The following is a 19472-nucleotide window of genomic DNA, read 5'->3' as shown; positions in this document are numbered from 1 at the left end:
AAATACTCTGTTACAAGTAGGAAAGTCCGGAATTCAAAATTAACTTGAGTAAAAAGTATACAAGAGTACTTGGCATCAAAATGTATTTAAAGTACCAAAAGTAAAAGTATACGCATTATGCAGAATATACCATTTCACACGTTTTCAAATGTATAAAAAACGTTTTTTTTTTTTTAAATAGCAGATGCGACGCATTGATCATAGATCGGCTATTTTCAAATGGCCAAAATGTGTAGCCTATAGAGCACTGAAGTGATTCATGTATGTTTTGTAATAATATTAATCAAAATCTACAAAGCAACTAGTAACTAAAGTTGTCAAATAATTGTAGTGGAGTAAAAAAGTACAATATTTGCCTCTGAAATGTAGTGCAACAGTAGAAGTAAAACTACTGCATTTTTTTACGTACTCAAGCACTTTACTTTCCACCACTGGTGCCACATGTGTGCGCGTGTGCGTCTGAGAATTCTTAACAAATAACACACACACACACACACACACACACACACTAGGGCATTAACATAAAAATCGATTAGTCGACTAGCAAAACGGTAGTCGACACTGTTTTACAGCAGACATTCAGCTGTGAGCTCTGTTGTTTTGTTGGTAGTTCTCCAACTTAAGTACTAATCCCTTCTTGGCTGATTGTTTTCATATCATATACAAGCCGACTGTACGTGGGTTTTGCTGTCACCGTCACTCGTGTAGGTGCGGTGGGCGGCGGTGGCTGGCTGCACTGGCAACATTTAAGACAGATTTTCAAAAAGCATATGCCTCATAGGCTCATACGCTCAATGGGGACAACTACAGTGTGTAAATACTTTTACTATTGGTGAGTTTATTACAATATTACTGTAGTTGTTGTTCAACAAGTTAGATTGGAGACGTGTCGTCGTTTCGTCCGGTACAGTAGTATAGCAGCCTGTCCCTCCTCACTCTGCCCAATAATATCCATGTTGGTGACAGTCAAACTACAGTAGCTCTTGCCGTGATTTCATGTTTCTTTTTCTTATTCATCTTTCTTCATGCTTATCCAACAAAAGTGCAGGCGTGCGGCATTATTAAAAACAAACAGCTATGCCGCGCGATCATAGTTATAATAGTCGCGATGGAGTGAATTAGTTGATCATCTGATTCATAGCCTGGTAAGCCTGCTAGCTACGGTAGCAAGCCTAGTATGTAATCATAACCTCCTCCTAACTTGTAGCTCCTTCTAAAAACCAAAGGAACTGTGGTTGTAACTTGTTGTTGAACATTTAGGGTTGTATGAAAAACATTGCATCATTTATTCCTCCTCCTCCTCCTCCTCCTCCTCCGTCTCAACAAACATTTTCAACAACGTAACATGCTATGCTGCGCCGTAGAAAGGTCTTGCGCATCAAAAATAGCAGATCTACAAGCTCACAGCGCGTCCATCCGTGAGTCATTGTGGACTTGCAACTTTGACTTGACTTTTAACAGCTGATGTGAATTTCGGCCAATCAGAGCGGCATTCAGCGTAATCTAGTAAGAGAGTGGCGACACTAGCGTTGACTGCCATTGTAACAATGGAATGCGGAAGTGCTCATTCTATCTCAATGGGATAGTTCCAATGTTTGGAACTATAGCCCATAGCACCCCGCTTTGTGGTGAGATCAAAGCGTGTCGCCACTCTCTTACTATTCCACTCGGCCTGCATTCACTGGCTCTGTTTTGCAGTTAATCCTTCACTCGCGCTGGCCGTTTCAGAACACGATGTTTTAATGCTTGATTGGATGGAAAAAAATATCATATTTTACCGCCGACTAATCGATTATAAACCGATTTTGATGGTATTCGTGTCGACTATCAAAAATCACGTTTGGTTAATGCCCTAACACACACACACACACACACACACACACACACACACACACACACACACACACACACACACACACACACACACACACACACACACACACACGGCAGTACGCCACGTGCGGACAGCTCATCATAAGATCATCATCTCCTGCTAAGCGAGGGAGCGAACGGTATACACTTCACCTTTATTAAAGGGATGGAATCGCTTCTATTGATCCCTCTTTTTAAGAGTGATCAGCAGCACCGTACGAGACACACAGAGAGGGAGAGAGAGAGAGAGAGAGAGAGAGAGAGAGAGAGAGATGGAGATAAAGGAGTCGATAGGGAGGTGGTGAGGGGTTCAGGTGGAAGTGAATAGAGCGCCAAAGTCCTGACGTCACTCGCTCATCTCCTGGTTTTTCTCTATGGAGAACAACATGGGGTCCACTTAAAATGGTCTCATATAGGCTAAGAATTGTGTACGACAGTCATATATGATGCAGTCTGTTTCTAGCGAAAATGTAACTAGCAGCAGTAACATTAGCGTTTTCTCTCAGTCAGTTAATTCTTCATATCCATATGAGTGAAACGGCCGGGATGATTTGTTTATTTTTCAAACACAGTTCTTATTTGATGCGATCTAAAATCTCCCTATGGGGATTACAATGCAAAGAAAAGGTACATGAACCGGTGGACTACCTCTACCGATATTGACGTCAGACTTCTGTGCTCTATATGTACAGACATAATACTGAAATGGGGAGGGGGGGGGGGGGGGGGGGGTGAAAGAGGGAAGACCGCTGAGGGACAGATAGAAGCATGGGTGAGGGAGGAGAGATGCATGCCGCAGAGCACCAGAGAACAAGGTCAGCATTCTCTCCTGCTCACTCCTTCTTTCTTTCTTTCTTTCTTTCTTTCTTTCTTTCTTTCTTTCTTTCTTTCTTTCTTTCTCACCCTCATCCAATTTTGCTCTGGGCTCGTGGGCAATATCTGATGAGTGTGTTTCTCTCTCTCTCTCTCTCTCTCTCTCTCTCTCTCTCTCTCTCTCTCACTCTCTTCACATCTGATCTTCATCACGGAAGAGTCCCTCAAACAATTCACCTGGAGCTTCGGCGACATGAAAATCGATAACCGCGAGCCAAGCGTTTCTGCCAGGCAAACAGAAATGGAAGGCAGAGGGAATGTGTGAGGGTGGGTGGGTGTGGGCTTTTGTGTGCTGTCTGTGCAGTGTGTGCTGTGCGTGTGTGTGTGCGTGCGTGTGTAGAGGCGCGGTTAGGGTCAATCTAGCCAGCTGACGAGGGGTGAAAGATGTGGGGGGGGGGGGAGTTGGAGGGGTGGGGGTGTCATTTGTCAAATTGGTTTTCACTCACCACTCAGTCTCCTGTCAGCCTGGCAGAATGACAGTGTCAGATTCTCCCTCATGCATTAACACGCACGCACGCACGCACGCACACATGCACATGCACATGCACATGTACATGCACATGCACATGCACATGCACATGCACATGCACATGCACATGCACATGCACATGCACATGCACATGCACATGCACATGCACATGCACACAAGGCATCAGTGAGTGTCACTCACAGATCTCTTACAGCAGTGCTCTCGTTAGTGTAATCTTTAATTGCCTCAGTATAACAAAGTCTTGATATTTCTATTAATTCATTCTCCCCTTTTTTCTCCACACGAACAAAGAATGAGGGGGGAAAAAGAAAAGTGCCTTCTGTCATCTGTCATTCCTTTTTGTATCCTGCTGCTAATTCATAACCTTTGTTCCAGTGTCACTATGGTGTTCTATTCTATCTCTCTCTCTCTCTCTCTGTGTCTTTGTGATGTTGTTTTTCTTATACACAGCGGAATTCTTCTATTTTTGTCTTACTCTTTCAGCATCGTGTAATGAATAAACAAACACATGTTCATTCATCTTGCAAACCCTGGCGTCTTCACTTTCAGCTCTGTTTTCTTCTGAATAACAACGGAAGACTAGGCTGCATGCATCTGGGCCTTGCACGTCATTCTGCGTGATAGAAAGCTGACACTTGACACTATGTATTGTATAAGAACGGCTCACTTGTCACTTGTCTTGTATTGTATAATTCTATGCTGCTATAATGATCACGCTGAATGTCTGAGCAATTTCATTTCCTTTTGTGTGTGTTTTACCCCCGCATAACTGACCAAAAATCATTTCTAATGTCCTACTAATTTCCTTTCAACACTAATTTCCCCTCTCAACGATTAATTGCTTTGCTATTAATGGTTTATTGTTAAAGGGAAACATTTCCAACCTATTGTTCTGAAAACAGCATCCTATGTCACGACGATGTCCAATGTGAATTTCTCTCGTGAAATGTGGAAGTGTATGTACAGTACATGCATCGAGGACATGCGTGGCACTTGGTTTTTATGGCATCAGGCATAAATGTCACATTCTTTCATGTCATACAGTATTAGGTACTCCGGCAGATGAGATGAAATGACGAGTTGGGCATTCACAGTGTACACAGCAGCATTTCACAGGGACATACACATAATGACAATGTACTTTTCCCCCTCACACTGTATATAGGATCTCCGTCCTCACATCATGCCATTTAAGAACATTTTCTACATTTTTATCCCACGATTTTGCAACCCTTTTTATCACCCAGTGTCAATTATCAAAATTTATCCTGGGCGCAATACACTCCCTCTGCCAACCTGGGGAGAGCAGCGGACTGACCTCATGCTTCCTTCTATGTATGACGATGAGTCCTTAGCCGCTTCTTTTCACCTGACATGGAAGGGGGAGTTTCCCTGGTAGGATGTAGCGTGTGTGGATAGAACACGTTAGTCCAACCAGTTCCTTTTATTTCCCCTCCATCAGGCACCCCGGCTGGCCAGGGGAGGCAGGATAGAGACCAAGATCACAGCATGTTTTTTGTGTGTGTGAGGGTACCTACCCTAAGGGACACAGGGAGAACATGCAATGGGCTCTATGCACACAGAATTACTCTTCCTATACTTCTGGATCGCTTCCCTACTTCCTTCACAGGTGTTACCGATGATACTAATTAATGCCCTGTTCCATTTAGTGTGCAGTGGTTCTCAAACTTTTACATTTCAAGGACCCCCATAACTGTGAGAGTGTACAAATGGAACCAAATGGACCAGTCCATTTGCTTCCATGTGTACACTCACAGAGTTACACAACCGTACGGGGCCATTATTTAATTGGAACCCACTCAAGGACACTTTGAAACCCACTGGTGTAGCGGAGTGTTTCCAGTGAGCCAACATGCACAACAGCAGCACCCTGACTCTGTTTGACCAGAATGGAACAGGGCCTTCATTAGTATCATTAACACTGAATCTGTCTGACCAGAACGGAACAGAGCCTTCATTAGTATCAGCGGTAACACCAAAATGGCGTGTGTGTGCACAGAGCCATTCGTACTAGCTGTCATCTCATCCTAGCGCCTTCCCTCCTCTCCGATGTGTTTTTTCGTTGTGTGTGTGTGTGTGTGTGTGTGTGTGTGTGTGTGTGCGATAGTGGACTGCCTCGACCCGACGTGTTCCAACAACGGGATCTGCGTGAACGGCGAGTGCCACTGCAAGCCCGGCTGGGGGGGCCCGCACTGCGAGCTGCCCCGGGCCCAGTGCCCGGACCAGTGCCACGGCCACGGGGCCTTCATACCCGACACGGGTCTCTGTAGCTGCGACCCCAACTGGATGGGCCCCGACTGCTCCATGGGTGGGTAGATACACTACCGTATACTACTGTTCAACTGGATGGGCCCCGACTGCTCCATGGGTGGGTAGATACACTGTATACTACTGTTCAACTGGATGGGCCCCGACTGCTCCATGGGTGGGTAGATACACTGTACCGTATACTACTGTTCAACTGGATGGGCCCTGACTGCTCCATGGGTGGGTAGATACACTGTATACTACTGTTCAACTGGATGGGCCCCGACTGCTCCATGGGTGGGTAGATACACTGTATACTACTGTTCAACTGGATGGGCCCCGACTGCTCCATGGGGGGGTAGATACACTGTATACTACTGTTCAACTGGATGGGCCCCGACTGCTCCATGGGTGGGTAGATACACTGTACCGTATACTACTGTTCAACTGGATGGGCCCCGACTGCTCCATGGGTGGGTAGATACACTGTATACTACTGTTCAACTGGATGGGCCCCGACTGCTCCATGGGGGGGTAGATACACTGTATACTACTGTTCAACTGGATGGGCCCTGACTGCTCCATGGGTGGGTAGATACACTGTATACTACTGTTCAACTGGATGGCCCCGACTGCTCCATGGGTGGGTAGATACACTGTACTGTATACTACTGTTCAATTGGATGGGCCCCGACTGCTCCATGGGTGGGTAGATACACTGTATACTACTGTTCAACTGGATGGGCCCCGACTGCTCCATGGGTGGGTAGATACACTGTACCGTATACTACTGTTCAACTGGATGGGCCCCGACTGCTCCATGGGTGGGTAGATACACTGTACCGTATACTACTGTTTAACTGCATGGGCCCCGACTGCTCCATGGGTGGGTAGATACACTGTACCGTATACTACTGTTTAACTGGATGGGCCCCGACTGCTCCATGGGTGGGTAGATACACTGTATACTACTGTTCAACTGGATGGGCCCCGACTGCTCCATGGGTGGGTAGATACACTGTATACTACTGTTTAACTGGATGGGCCCCGACTGCTCCATGGGTGGGTAGATACACTGTACCGTATACTACTGTTTAACTGGATGGGCCCCGACTGCTCCATGGGTGGGTAGATACACTGTATACTACTGTTCAACTGGATGGGCCCTGACTGCTCCATGGGTGGGTAGATACACTGTACTGTATACTACTGTTCAACTGGATGGGCCCCGACTGCTCCATGGGTGGGTAGATACACTGTATACTACTGTTCAACTGGATGGGCCCCGACTGCTCCATGGGTGGGTAGATACACTGTATACTACTGTTCAACTGGATGGACCCTGACTGCTCCATGGGTGGGTAGATACACTGTATACTACTGTTCAACTGGATGGGCCCCGACTGCTCCATGGGTGGGTAGATACACTGTATACTACTGTTCAATTGGATGGGCCATACAAAAAAACATTTTCAAAATGTTTTACTTAAAACACTTGCATGACTGAACTAAATTGTGACAGAAGTATGTGCTTAAATTCATATTTAGAAGATGTTTCAGAGGTAAAACAAAATTCTGAGATGATGGATGATGATGGTCATGGAAGGGGAACCTTCTGAAAGCTTCAGTGTTAAGTAAAAGTATCAATACTGCAATATAGAAATATTCCGTTTCAATCCGGAATTCAAAATGTACTTGAGTAAAAGTACAAAAGTATTGGGTTCAAAATGTACTTAAAGTACAAAAAGTAAAAAGTACTCATTGTTTGGAATGTCCCATTTCAAGTCTTCAAATGTATTGCAAATCTTTTGAAAATAGCCGATGCGGCGCATTGTGAGCTTGTAGATTGGCTGGAATTACTCAAGTAAAGTACAAATACCTCAAAAGTATGCTACAGTACTTAAGTAAATGTACGTAGTTAACTTTCCACCACTGCATAAGAATTAGCTTCACAAACAGCTCATTGGAATTGTCTGTATCCATCCGGAGCTGGCCGAGACTATACCGCTTTCATTCTGTGTGTCATTTCATTGCCATGCCAGTAAATCATCTGTGTTCATTTACAAAATGGAACTGAAATGGACCTTCGTGGGTCCATTTGCTTAACGAATTGTGTACACTGAAACATTGTGATGTTTTCAATCTAACATGTCTGGAATTTATTGGACTGTATTTCTGAAGATGCCCGCAGTAGAGATATCACCTATACTTGTTCGTGCAACAGTTTGCCTGTAATCTATATTATACCATAAGTCAGATAGTTTAAACAGCCCTGACACAGATATTATATGAAGCCATTCTATTTTTCTTGGACTATCTAGAATGTTGCGTTACAATATCATTTGTGAACAACACCGCAGAACACTGGTAGTCTATTTCAGTAGACTCAAAATCAGCATAAAACAAATAACCATGGTTATTTGATATGATCAAAACCGTTCAAGGGAAATGGCGACGATGTTAAGGACATAAACCCTATTGTTCTTTGGCGAGGACACCACTTGGGGAAAACTGTCTGCTGTGTATTTACAATTTAGGCATTTAGCAAGAGTGACTTATTGCAAATTCTAGTCTCTCCCCAAAAAAGCTAAAAAATATCAGATGTACAAGCTCACCACGCGGTTGCGTCACGCCGCGGATCGCCTAATTTAGTCATCCGTCGTACGATGAACATACAGTACATACATGGTGGAACAACTACTCACATTTTGTATTATTCTATTAAGTACAATAGAATAGAATATATAAAATAGAGTAATATAGAAATACTCCATTGCAAGTAAAAGTCCGGAATTCAAAACGTACTTGAGTGAAAGTACAAATGTATTTGGCATCTAAATGTACTTAAAGTACCAAAAGTAAAAGGACTCATTATGCAGAATGTCCCATTTCAAGTTATCAAATGTGTATACATATTTTTGAGTGGTGTAAACCACTCCTACAACTGGCTTTGTTAGTTTACGTGTCTGTCTGTCTGTCTGTTCGTACCAAAAAATTAGCATGGTTGCTATGGTCACCCAGTTCACACGGGTGTGATTCTTTAAATAGATCTGCTATTTTCAAAAGGCTGCAATGTTGAAGTGGTTAGTGTATGTTTTGTAATAAATAATCACCTCCTACAAAGTAACTAGTAACTAACGTTTTCACAAATGTAGTGGAGTAAAAGAAAAAAAGCACACAATACATCTACTGTCTTTTATTCGTCACAATAAACCAGAAATATTTCTATGGCCTCCCTCCCTGCAGAGGTGTGCTCCGTGGACTGTGGGACGCACGGGGTGTGCATGGGTGGAGCGTGTCGCTGCGAGGAGGGCTGGACGGGCGCCGGCTGTGACCAGCGCGTGTGTAACCCGCTCTGCGTCAAGCACGGAAGCTGCAAGGACGGCAAGTGCCAATGTCATCAGGGCTGGAACGGAGAGCACTGCACCATCGGTGAGCTGTGTGTGTGTGTGTGTGTGTGTGTGTGTGTGTGTGTGTGTGTGTGTGTGTGTGTGTGTGTGTGTGTGTGTGTGTGTGTGTGTGTGTGTGTGCGCGTGTGCATATGTGCGTGTGTGCAGTGGTGGAAAAGGTACTAATTTGTTTTCATTAAAAGTAAACGTATGCGTTCACGCGGGCAGGTGCAAAGATGCATGCAGTCTACCGTTCATTGTCAATGGAAGTCAGCGACGTGACGATGCAAAGACTCAACCGGCGTTTGTAGCTGCTGCAAAAGCGACAAAGCTCCAAATTGAAGCTGAGCTGGGTTCAACTTCCAGATGCAAAGAGACAAACCTACAGCTGTAGCTGCAATGACACACATCACTGTACGGACGCACGCTTGATGACGTCAACGACCGTGTGAGCAACAGATTGTCCAAAAGTGACAACGTACGCGACAAATTATGCTGTGATCTTTGCATGCCTGTGTGAATGCAGCATTACAAGTCAAAGTCCAGAATTCAATTTGTACTTGAATAGAAGTGCAAAAGTATTGGCATCAAAATGTACTTGAAGTACCAAAAGTAGTACTCACTATGCAAAATGTCAGTCCCAATTCAAGTTTTCAAATTCATGAAAATCTTCTTAAAATAGCAGATGCGACGCATTGTGAGCTTGTAGATCGGCTAAAATATATAGTGTTTAATGTATGTTTTGCAATAATAATCAAAGTAACTAACTAGTAACTAAAGTTTCCAAAAAAAGTGGAGTACAAGTACAATATTTGCCGCTGAGAGTAGTTCAGTGGAAGTAAAAGTACTGGAAATGTTACTTTACACCACTGCATGCACAGTCTGCGCATGCATGTGTATGCGTGGGCAGACTGCATGCAAAAAAAACAAAAAACTAAGTACACAGACCGTATAGAGTATAGCACCTGTTCTGTTCTGTGGTGTCTGTGACGAGATGGGGAGAGGCAAATCCGACACGCGGAGTGGCTCTTTGCAGGGCTCTTCAGGTATAGGACTTACAAAGACGCAGGGCTTAGTGCCTGCTAAGAAAGACCTCGGGAGTCTCACAGTTTGAGAAAGATGAATCTCTCTGCCGCTGCAGCGCCGACAAAACATTCACAGCTGTATTTCTGCATTTGTAACGTGTGCCTGTGTGCCTGCCTGCCTGCCTGCCTGCCTGCGTGTGTGCGTCCGTGCATCCGTGCATCCGTGCGTCCGTGCGTGCGTACGTGTGTGTGTGTGTCTTTGTGTCTGAAATCTCTGAATGACTGAGTGCATTTGTGCTTATGTGTGCGCCCGCGTGAATGTGTGTGTGTGCGTGCGTGCGTGCGTGCGTGCGTGCGTGCGTGCGTGCGTGCGTGCGTGCGTGCGTGCGTGCGTGCGTGCGTGCGTGCGTGCGTGCGTGCGTGCGTGCGTGCGTGTGTGCGTGCGTGCGTAATATCATAATATTTGGGCCTGTCAATCACTGTCTGTCATATTGACGTTGGTGTCAGTGTGGGTGGATGAATGTCACGCTCATTTTATTCACCGGCGGGGCATCGAGATGCCAAGTCTCATTTCCCTATCATCAAGGCACACAAACACACACGAATATCCTCTTGACGCACGCACGCACGCACGCACGCACGCACGCACGCACGCACGCACGCACGCACGCACGCACGCACGCACGCACGCACGCACGCACGCACGCACGCACGCACGCACGCACACACGCACGCACACACACGCAGGGGAAATAACTGTGTGATCTCAGTGTTTTCCCCCCATTGAAAGTAGGTCATCTTTGCCTGCATCGTCAAATGTCAGCTTGTTGCAGAGCAATAGGCAAAGCAAGGCCACTGTAGGATATGCAGCAAAAACTTTAATTGGATAGCACATTTCAACACTGAGGCCATTTAATGCGCTTTACACAAAAAATAAAAAAAGGACATTTGAATAAATGATTAAAAAAATGTAGTTAAAAGAATGGAACATAAGAATGAGCTCAATTAAATCCTCGGCAACACGAGACCATCTCAGTCGTGTATTACTGCAGCTCATCTTCTAACTGACGGTTCATTTCAGCTCATCTGCGCATGACGTTGCTTGCTTTTCTGACTAAATCAAAAAAATAAACCTCGACCCCCCCCCCCCCTCCATTGCCCCATGCATCTCTTCTTACCCTTTGCACGTTTTCTCTCACTGCAGACATTGGAAGCATGGTTTACAAAGCAGGTACCGTATCTTTGACCGTGTGCTTTATTTTTTCCTCCTTTTTAAGCCTGTCGTGGTGGTAGTATTAAAGCGAGCTTGCTGCGTTCAATGGCTCTGGCCTGGCTTGGCTCTGCTAGCTGTAGTCGTGTGGTGCTGTATAACTGTCTGTAGTAAAAACTAGCTTTGGTGTCCGCACTGTCTCAATGAACATCAGCCAGTGGTGGAACCAAATTGTACTTAATGAAGTTCACCCAAGAAATGACTATTTCTGTCGCTTATTAATAACCGGTGAGGTCTTTCAGTCCTGGACATTTTTCGTTTGTAAAATATTCCTTAAATCCTCCCTTTTTGTTGTCTCCACCAGGCCGAAGGCATGGGGAGAGAGTATGTTTTGCACTCCGTCCATGTGTGTGTGCTTGTGTCCGCCCGTCCGTCTGTGTACAGCTACCTGGTCGATGCCAAATTTTGCACACACACTCCCTGGATGCCAACGATGAACCTCTGCCCCAAATTTTCTAGAACGGCCAGTTATAGCGCCACCAGGAGGCCGACTTTTGAAACAAACATTTTTTGATATTACTCCTCCAGATTTTGTCCCAAAATCCCGCAAATCGTTACACACTATCTCTATAGTCATGTGCTCAAGACGGATCTGTCCGATATTTCAGATTCCATCCTAGTTGGCTAACATTGGCTTTCAAAGTTTGCAGGATTGGCCCGTTTTAAACAAAAAGCCTCAAATCATGAACAGAGCGTGCAATTTGCGTGAAATCTTTCACAGACTTTCCTACTAGGCTGAGGAATATATCCCACCCATTTCAAATTGGCCTGTTATAGCGCCACCAACAGGTGGATTTTTGCAAAACAATTTTTTGGAACAAAATCATCCAATTGCACACACGCCATTGGCCTATTATAGCGCCACCAGGAGGCCACAACCTGACCTGCCCTGGTGGAGACCTGTGCCCCGAGGGGCACAGGTCTTCTTGTTACCCCACTTTGTTTTGTTTTGCTGTATCTGTTCTTTTTTTTGGGTTGTTGTTAATTTGTGTTGTTTGTATTGTGTAAATGAGTGTTAGGAAATTCCAATAAAATAGACTTGATGGGTGGAATTAAGCAGAAACTTAACCCATTTAGACCTGAGGACAATTCTACAAATGTCTTCTAAATCCTAACAGTTTTCTGAAAAACCCATGTTTCTATGTCAGTCGTTCTCAAAATATTTATGTCAAGGAGCCCCAAAAATATATGTATTTGGCTGCCGATCCCCATCTCAAAATATGTTGTTCCAGAAACCTCCCAGAAGCAAAGATTTGAGTTTAATAATGATAATCGCTCTGAAAGAATATATATATATATACAAAGATTTGCGCCACATTTTCACGCTTTAAAAAAAATATCAGATCTACAAACCCGTAGCACGGCACTCTGTGCCGTGCTATGAGCTTGTAGATCTGCTATTTTTCTGCTATTTTTATAGCTACATTTTATAGCTTTATAGCTAAAGTATGGAAACCAGACGAATCTGCCACAGAAAAAAATAAAATACAAAATAAAGAATCCCTGGGGAGATTGGGTCTGGCACTCCTCAGTTTCAATTACATTTTCTGTGACATTGGAATCTGTTTGTAACCGCCCCTTCCAGTGTTGATTTTGACAGCAAATTTTTTGTTTTAGTCATAGTCTCTTGAATAGTTTTCATTTAGTTTTAGTCACATTTTAGTCACCTGGAATGCTTAAAGGTATATTCAGTGATTTGACTTAATCTAAATATCACTTATTTTTTCTTTTTTTCTGAATAATCCTCCCTACTATAGAGTGTGCTGACCATATAAGGAGTTCCTCCCTGTCCCCAGTGAGCCCCTGGGGTCAAAAAACCCTAGTTTCAGTTTTGGTGGCGGGTGGCAAAGCCTTCATCCAATCAGGATGAGAGGGGCCTTCCTCCAATCATGATCGAGTGGGGGCGGGCCTTGATGCACATGCTGTTGGCCTGTTGCACTTCCCCCACTGTAGAGCGTGCATGTGCACATTTTGTTACCGGGGCGGACTGGGTGGTTTTCCAAATCACTCAAATCACTGAATGCTCCTTTAATGTTTTAGTTTGATTTTAGTTTTAGTCGACTAAATATCATAAGATTTTAGTCGACTAATGCTGTATTCACGTGGAATCTGGCAAGCGGTAGCCAGAACCGGCGATGGTAACGGCAGACGGCATCAATGTTCAAATATTTAATCTTTTTACCGTTCCGTGCCGTCCAGCAGGTTTTGCCGTTTGCCGTCTACCGCTAGCCTGATTCAGCATTAATCTACAGTTGATCTAATCGACTAAATGTATTTTGGATGGCCTTGATGCCGTCGTAATGACACCTGCTGAAATAGCCGATCTACAAGCTCACAGCTATGGGAGGTCCAGACTCTATATAGCATTCGGAGATTGTGGAATAGTTGTTTGGCTACGCGAGACGCCTTGCTGGCTTGGTGGGCATTTCTTTTGTCAAAAATCTATTTTTGCCACGGACCTACAAAGTGAGTGGACAATAACATTACCAGAAATACATAATGAGCTATAGTCCTGAATGACCAGAACAAAGTCCATTTGGTTCCATTTGTACACACAGAATTAAGGGGGGGGGGGGGGTCCTTGAAAATAAAGCATTTGAGAACCACTAGTACTAGTTGGACTCCCAATATGCCATATAGTGTCGTAGGCTAAATAAGTCATTCTGTACATATTCTGAAGAAAACCTGGAGACTGACATTCAATAATTGGGTCTTATAATCAAAATAACATTATAGGCCTAATGGTGTGTAAAAAGTTAAATATTATTTTGTTGTTGCACATGACCCATATTTGCACATTTGTTGGCTCCCAGGTGCCTTAAAAGTTTATTTTCTTCTCCGTTGGTGATATTTCTGGAAGGTTTCTCAGCAGACTTCGATAGAACAGAATCTAAATGATAACATGAGCTGTGTTTTTGGAGTTTATGGACAGATCTTTCATATCGGTTTTGCTGTTGTTAAATTGAGTCTCTGTTTAATTCCATTCATCAAGTTATTTTTCTTAATTTCTAAATTTGTAATTTACCGTTAAGGAATATTTTACTAACCAAACATATACGTGAGTGAAAGACATCACCGGGTATAAGTAAACAATATAAATAAACTAATAAAGTCATTTCATGGATGAACTATTCTTTTAAGTACCATTTATTTTTTACTTTACTTGAGTATTTCCTTGTTTTTATACTTTATACTTCTTACTCCACTGCATCTCGGAGGCAAATGTTTTAGTTTTTACTCCAAATACTTTTACTTTGGTAAGTGATGCCAAATAACACCGTTTTACTGGAGTAACATTTCAAAAACAGGCTTTCTAAACATTGTGATATTACTACTTTAACTTGAGTTAAAACAAATACAATAATAATAAATCTTCTTCCTTCTACCACTGGCCGTCAGCCCTGCAATGTAGTGCACTCACTCCTCCTATAGGAGGCGCTCCGCATTGCAGGCCAGATGTCATTAGACAGGGATGTCCTGTGCTTCAGTATAGAAGCTATAGCGTGGCATCGGCAGTACTGACGGCATGCTGTGTGTGTGTGTGTGTGTGTGTGTGTGTGTGTGTGTGTGTGTGTGTGTGTGTGTGTGTGTGTGTGTGTGTGTGTGTGTGTGTGTGTGTGTGTGTGTGTGTGTGTGTGGCGTGTGGTGTGTGCGTGCGTGTGTGCGCAGGGGCGGCCTTCGGAATCTGGAGGCCCGTTTCAAGACCAAATAAGAGGCCCCCATATACCAACGACATAATTATTATGTTGATACAGGCATATTGATACAAATAGTTTTGACTGTTTAATATCGCACGCAGCCATTACTCTCGACAATTACACAACATTACAACAACTCTCCTCATTCTGTCGTCCCTTCACAATAAAGTGTCTCCCCTTTACCTCCCAATGCTGCACATTTTACCCAGGTTATTAACAGGAAATAGGTGTAACTTAACATTGTGGGAGAGAGCAAGGCAGCGAGTGAGCCAGAAAGAGAGAGGGCCAAGGGTACCGGGGGGTTTACTGACGCCTGACGGTCAGATGGAGCTTGGAGGGCCCCCTGAGGGTGGAGGCCCGAAACTGGTGAAACATAGCAAAAGGCCTCCTGTGTGTGTGTGTGTGTGTGTGTGTGTGTGTGTGTGTGTGTGTGTGTGTGTGTGTGTGTGTGTGTGTGTGTGTGTGTGTGTGTGTGTGTGTGTGTGTGTGCGTACTTTACTTCAGTATTTCGATTATACTAGATATTATACTATATCCACTGCATTTCAGAGAAAATAGGCTATGGATTTTTTTTCTTTTTACATACAGTACATACATGTACATTTATTGCACAGCATTGGATACTAGTTTCGATAGATGTAGATTATCAGTACAAATTATAAATTCACTTGTAGGTTAAGCTAACCTACTGTAGAACGTTATATTATAAAGTGTAATGAAAATGAGCTTTGCCAGCTGCAACATTAAAGTTGCAACATTAAAAACGCTTGAATGATCAATAGATAGTCCAATAACATGGCGTTATATTAAATGGGCGCTCAGCATAATGGCTTCACAACACTTGTTATAAATGTCTATGATTATGGATAACAACTTCTGACATGATTTAAGTATTGTAAGTGCTGATCATAATGCACGAGAACAGCACAACAGCACATCAACTACCATTATACTGTACATCATACAGGGGCCTGGGGGCCACATGCGGCCCCCACCGTCACTTATAATATGGCCCTCAGGTTAATATCAGCCGATCTACAAGCTCAAAAGGTTTTGAGCTTGTAGATCAGCTATTTTTGCTACAACAGTAATATGCGATGTGGCCCTCTGGAGTGAGTGTGGAACTGTAGTGGCCCTCTGGAGTGAGTGTGGAAATAATAGTGGCCCTCTGGAGTGAGTGTGGAACTATAGTGGCCCTCTGGTGTGAGTGTGGAAATAATAGTGACCCTCTGGAGTGAGTGTGGAACTATAGTGGCCCTCTGGTGTGAGTGTGGAAATAATAGTGGCCCTCTGGAGTGAGTGTGGAACTATAGTGGCCCTCTGGAGTGAGTGTGGAAATAATAGTGACCCTCTGGAGTGAGTGTGGGAATATAGTGGCCCTCTGGAGTGAGTGGGGAACTGTAGTGGCCCTCTGGAGTGAGTGTGGAAATAATAGTGGCCCTCTGGAGTGAGTGTGGAACTATAGTGGCCCTCTGGTGTGAGTGGGGAACTATAGTGGCCCTCTGGAGTGAGTGTGGAAATATAGTGGCCCTCTGGAGTGAGTGTGGAAATAATAGTGACCCTCTGGAGTGAGTGTGGGAATATAGTGGCCCTCTGGAGTGAGTGTGGAAATATAGTGTCCCTCTGGAGTGAGTGTGGAAATATAGTGGCCCTCTGGAGGGAGTGTGGAAATATAGTAGCCCTCTGGAGGGAGTGTGGAAATATAGTAGCCCTCTGGAGGGAGTGTGGAAATATAGTAGCCCTCTGGAGGGAGTGTGGAAATATAGTAGCCCTCTGGAGGGAGTGTGGAAATATAGTAGCCCTCTGGAGGGAGTGGGCAAATATAGTGGCCCTCTGGAGGGAGTGTGGAAATATAGTGGCCCTCTGGAGTGAGTGTGGAAATATAGTGGCCCTCTGGAGTGAGTGTGGAAATATAGTGGCCCTCTGGAGTGAGTGTGGAAATATAGTGGCCCTCTGGAGTGAGTGTGGAAATATAGTGGCCCTCTGGAGTGAGTGTGGAAATATAGTGGCCCTCTGGAGTGAGTGTGGAAATATAGTGGCCCTCGCCATCGTCAAAGTGGCCCACCACTGGTGTACTGTACATAGTCAGACTGACTATGCAGGATAGTTATTATTATGTGCTGTTCCAGCACTTCTGATACTCCATAAACGATGTTGTATGTTGTTATTCATAATTATAAACACGTACAACATGTCTTATTAAGCCTTGTGTGCATTATAATTATGATGCATTATAGGCCTGCACCTTTAAGTAAAGTTCTACCAATAGAGTTATACACTGTGGTTTTGCTATTCTTGTACATGAGTCAGAAGATGTGAGGGGACTGCTTCCACCACGGCTATTAGCTCTACTAAGGTATTCAGCTCATGCGTCGTGCATTCCACGCGAGAAGAAAATGATGAGAGCCCTAAAGTACTTTTGGGAGGTGTAATTGGCAAATTTCATAGGCCATTGATGCAAAGCTTTAATGTTGTGCTCGAAGACAGAGCCCGCTAACTGTGTGTTTACATTTTAGGGTATTTGTGTGACAACAATCTATGGTGGCTAATGAATCCCTGTGTGTGTGTGCGTGCATGTGTGCGTGCATGTTGTTGCGCTTGCACATGCGGTGTAGGAGTCCGACAGCCATATACATACCACTTCTGCGTTTTGCAATTTTGTTGTTTGGCCGTCAAAAACCATCCACGCCAGAAATATTATTTAAAAATATGCAACTCAGAGCACACGAAGAGGTTCACAACGCTGATACAATCGAAGCTCACTATAAGACGGTCCATTTGGTCCCATTTGTACACTCTCAGAGTTAAATTAACATTGATTTTACAATATATTATATATATATATATATATTGGGGGTGCTTGAAATTAAACGGGTTGAGAATCTCTGCTATAGAGCCATAACAATCTTCTCTTATGGGGGTTCCTGGCAAATCTTTTCTAATGGGGGTCCGTGGGCTAATTAGTGTCAATTTGGGGGTCCTTGACATTAAAAAGTTTGGGAACCACTGCAATAGATAGCACCGGATTTGTGTTGGGGGATTGGTTGATGGCCAACGGATCCCTATGAGCACCATTGATTGGTTGATGGCCAACGGATCCCTATGAGCACCATTGATTGGTTGATGGCCAACGGATCCCTATGAGCACCATTGATTGGTTGATGGCCAACGGATCCCTATGAGCACCATTGATTGGTTGATGGCCAACGGATCCCTATGAGCACCATTGATTGGTTGATGGCCAACGGATCCCTATGAGCACCATTGAGTGTCCTTTCAACCGCCCAGCTTCATGGAACAGCTCTCGTTGTTTTATGAAGAGCTGTAGTTATAAAACAGAAGGTGGAGTGGGTGATGGGAGGAATGGGAGATGGAGCAAAAAAAACCAAAAAAAACAGACCCGTCTGAAGTGAGTGGTGCAAAAAAACTCAGCTTCCCATCATGCACCTGTGCACAGTGTGAAGCTCAACAGCGCCACTTTGTCACCTGTTGGTACCTTAGAGTATATATGAATAGAGATGGCACCGGATTTCTCCTCTTATCCACTTGCATTAAGTTGCTCAAAAGCGCATGAGGCGATTTCACTCCTCCTTCCGGTTAGGAACAGAGTGCATTCTGGGAAGAATTGGGCCAAATCGTGAACGCGCTGTGCCGTTGACTAGCATTGCACGCGTTCACGTATGAAACCGCGTTCACGTGTCATCATGAACGTGCGCAATGATAGTCAACGGCCCAGCGCTGCAATACCAAATTCGGCCACTATGTCCATTTCACCTCAGGGTTTCCTCCGGGTGCCGTCTCTATTCATATATACTCTAAGGTTGGTACCCTAAACATACAGACAGACAGACATAGTTAGGGAGGGACATAGGGAGGGACAGACATAGCTGGGCATTGGAGTGGCTGCACCCATATGGTTGCACCAAAAACACAGACAGGATGAGAGAGTGGAGTTGACACGTGGCGAAAAAAAGCAATTATCGTAATTTCTCAGGTATAGCCTACGTTGGACGGATGTACAGCGCTGTCGGCTCTATTCATGAACAGTGGTCTCTCAGATTTATTGCACCGACCTTTACCGTTATGACCTTTTAGAAAGCGGCTGGATTCTCGGGGAGCGGCTGTACTTTTTTTTAATTTTTTTTTTTAGAACAATGTCTTTGGGACTTTCTATCTTTTTCACACTCTTGTTCTTGGTCTCTCGTGCTCTCTCTCTCTCTCTCTCTCTCTCTCTCTCTCCTTCATTCTCCCTCTCCCTTCCGCACGCCACGAGCGAGTGTGTCTACTGACCCATAACCCAAGGCAATTTCTACTCCTTTTTGAGGGGATTTCGTTGGAGTCACACTGCATTAGTGTTGAGGGAGGACTTAATAGTTTCTGAAATCCCTCTTCATTCTAGTTAGTATACGACAGGGTTGGGGTTGGGGTGGAGGGGGTGGGGGGGTGATCGACTGGGCTCCACACTAAAGAGGGAGAAGCCAGCTTGCGTCGAGGCCTAACCCAAACGAGCTGATCAATGGCTATGGATTGTCCTGTCCAGACAATTCATAAGTATTTGGCATGCTTTAAATGGCAACTCCATTGAAC

General features: G+C 44.4%; 1 protein-coding gene across 1 annotated transcript in view; it reads left to right on the top strand.

The window, feature by feature from the left end:
- The window catches only part of tenm2a (teneurin transmembrane protein 2a), a 333595-nt gene that overhangs the window by 233058 nt on the left and 81065 nt on the right, over positions 1-19472 (top strand). Inside the window, exons 11-12 of the mRNA XM_079496709.1 lie at positions 5364-5564; positions 8750-8935. Of these exons, the coding sequence (XP_079352835.1) occupies positions 5364-5564; positions 8750-8935 (387 nt within the window). The remainder of the gene's footprint in view (positions 1-5363; positions 5565-8749; positions 8936-19472) is intronic.

The sequence above is a fragment of the Electrona antarctica genome (genome assembly GCF_951216825.1).
Source record: "Electrona antarctica genome assembly, chromosome: 1".
In the NCBI taxonomy this organism is placed as follows: Eukaryota; Metazoa; Chordata; class Actinopteri; order Myctophiformes; family Myctophidae; genus Electrona; species Electrona antarctica.
Note: the sequence above shows the minus strand (reverse complement) of the source record. Positions and strands in the feature narration are given on the sequence as shown.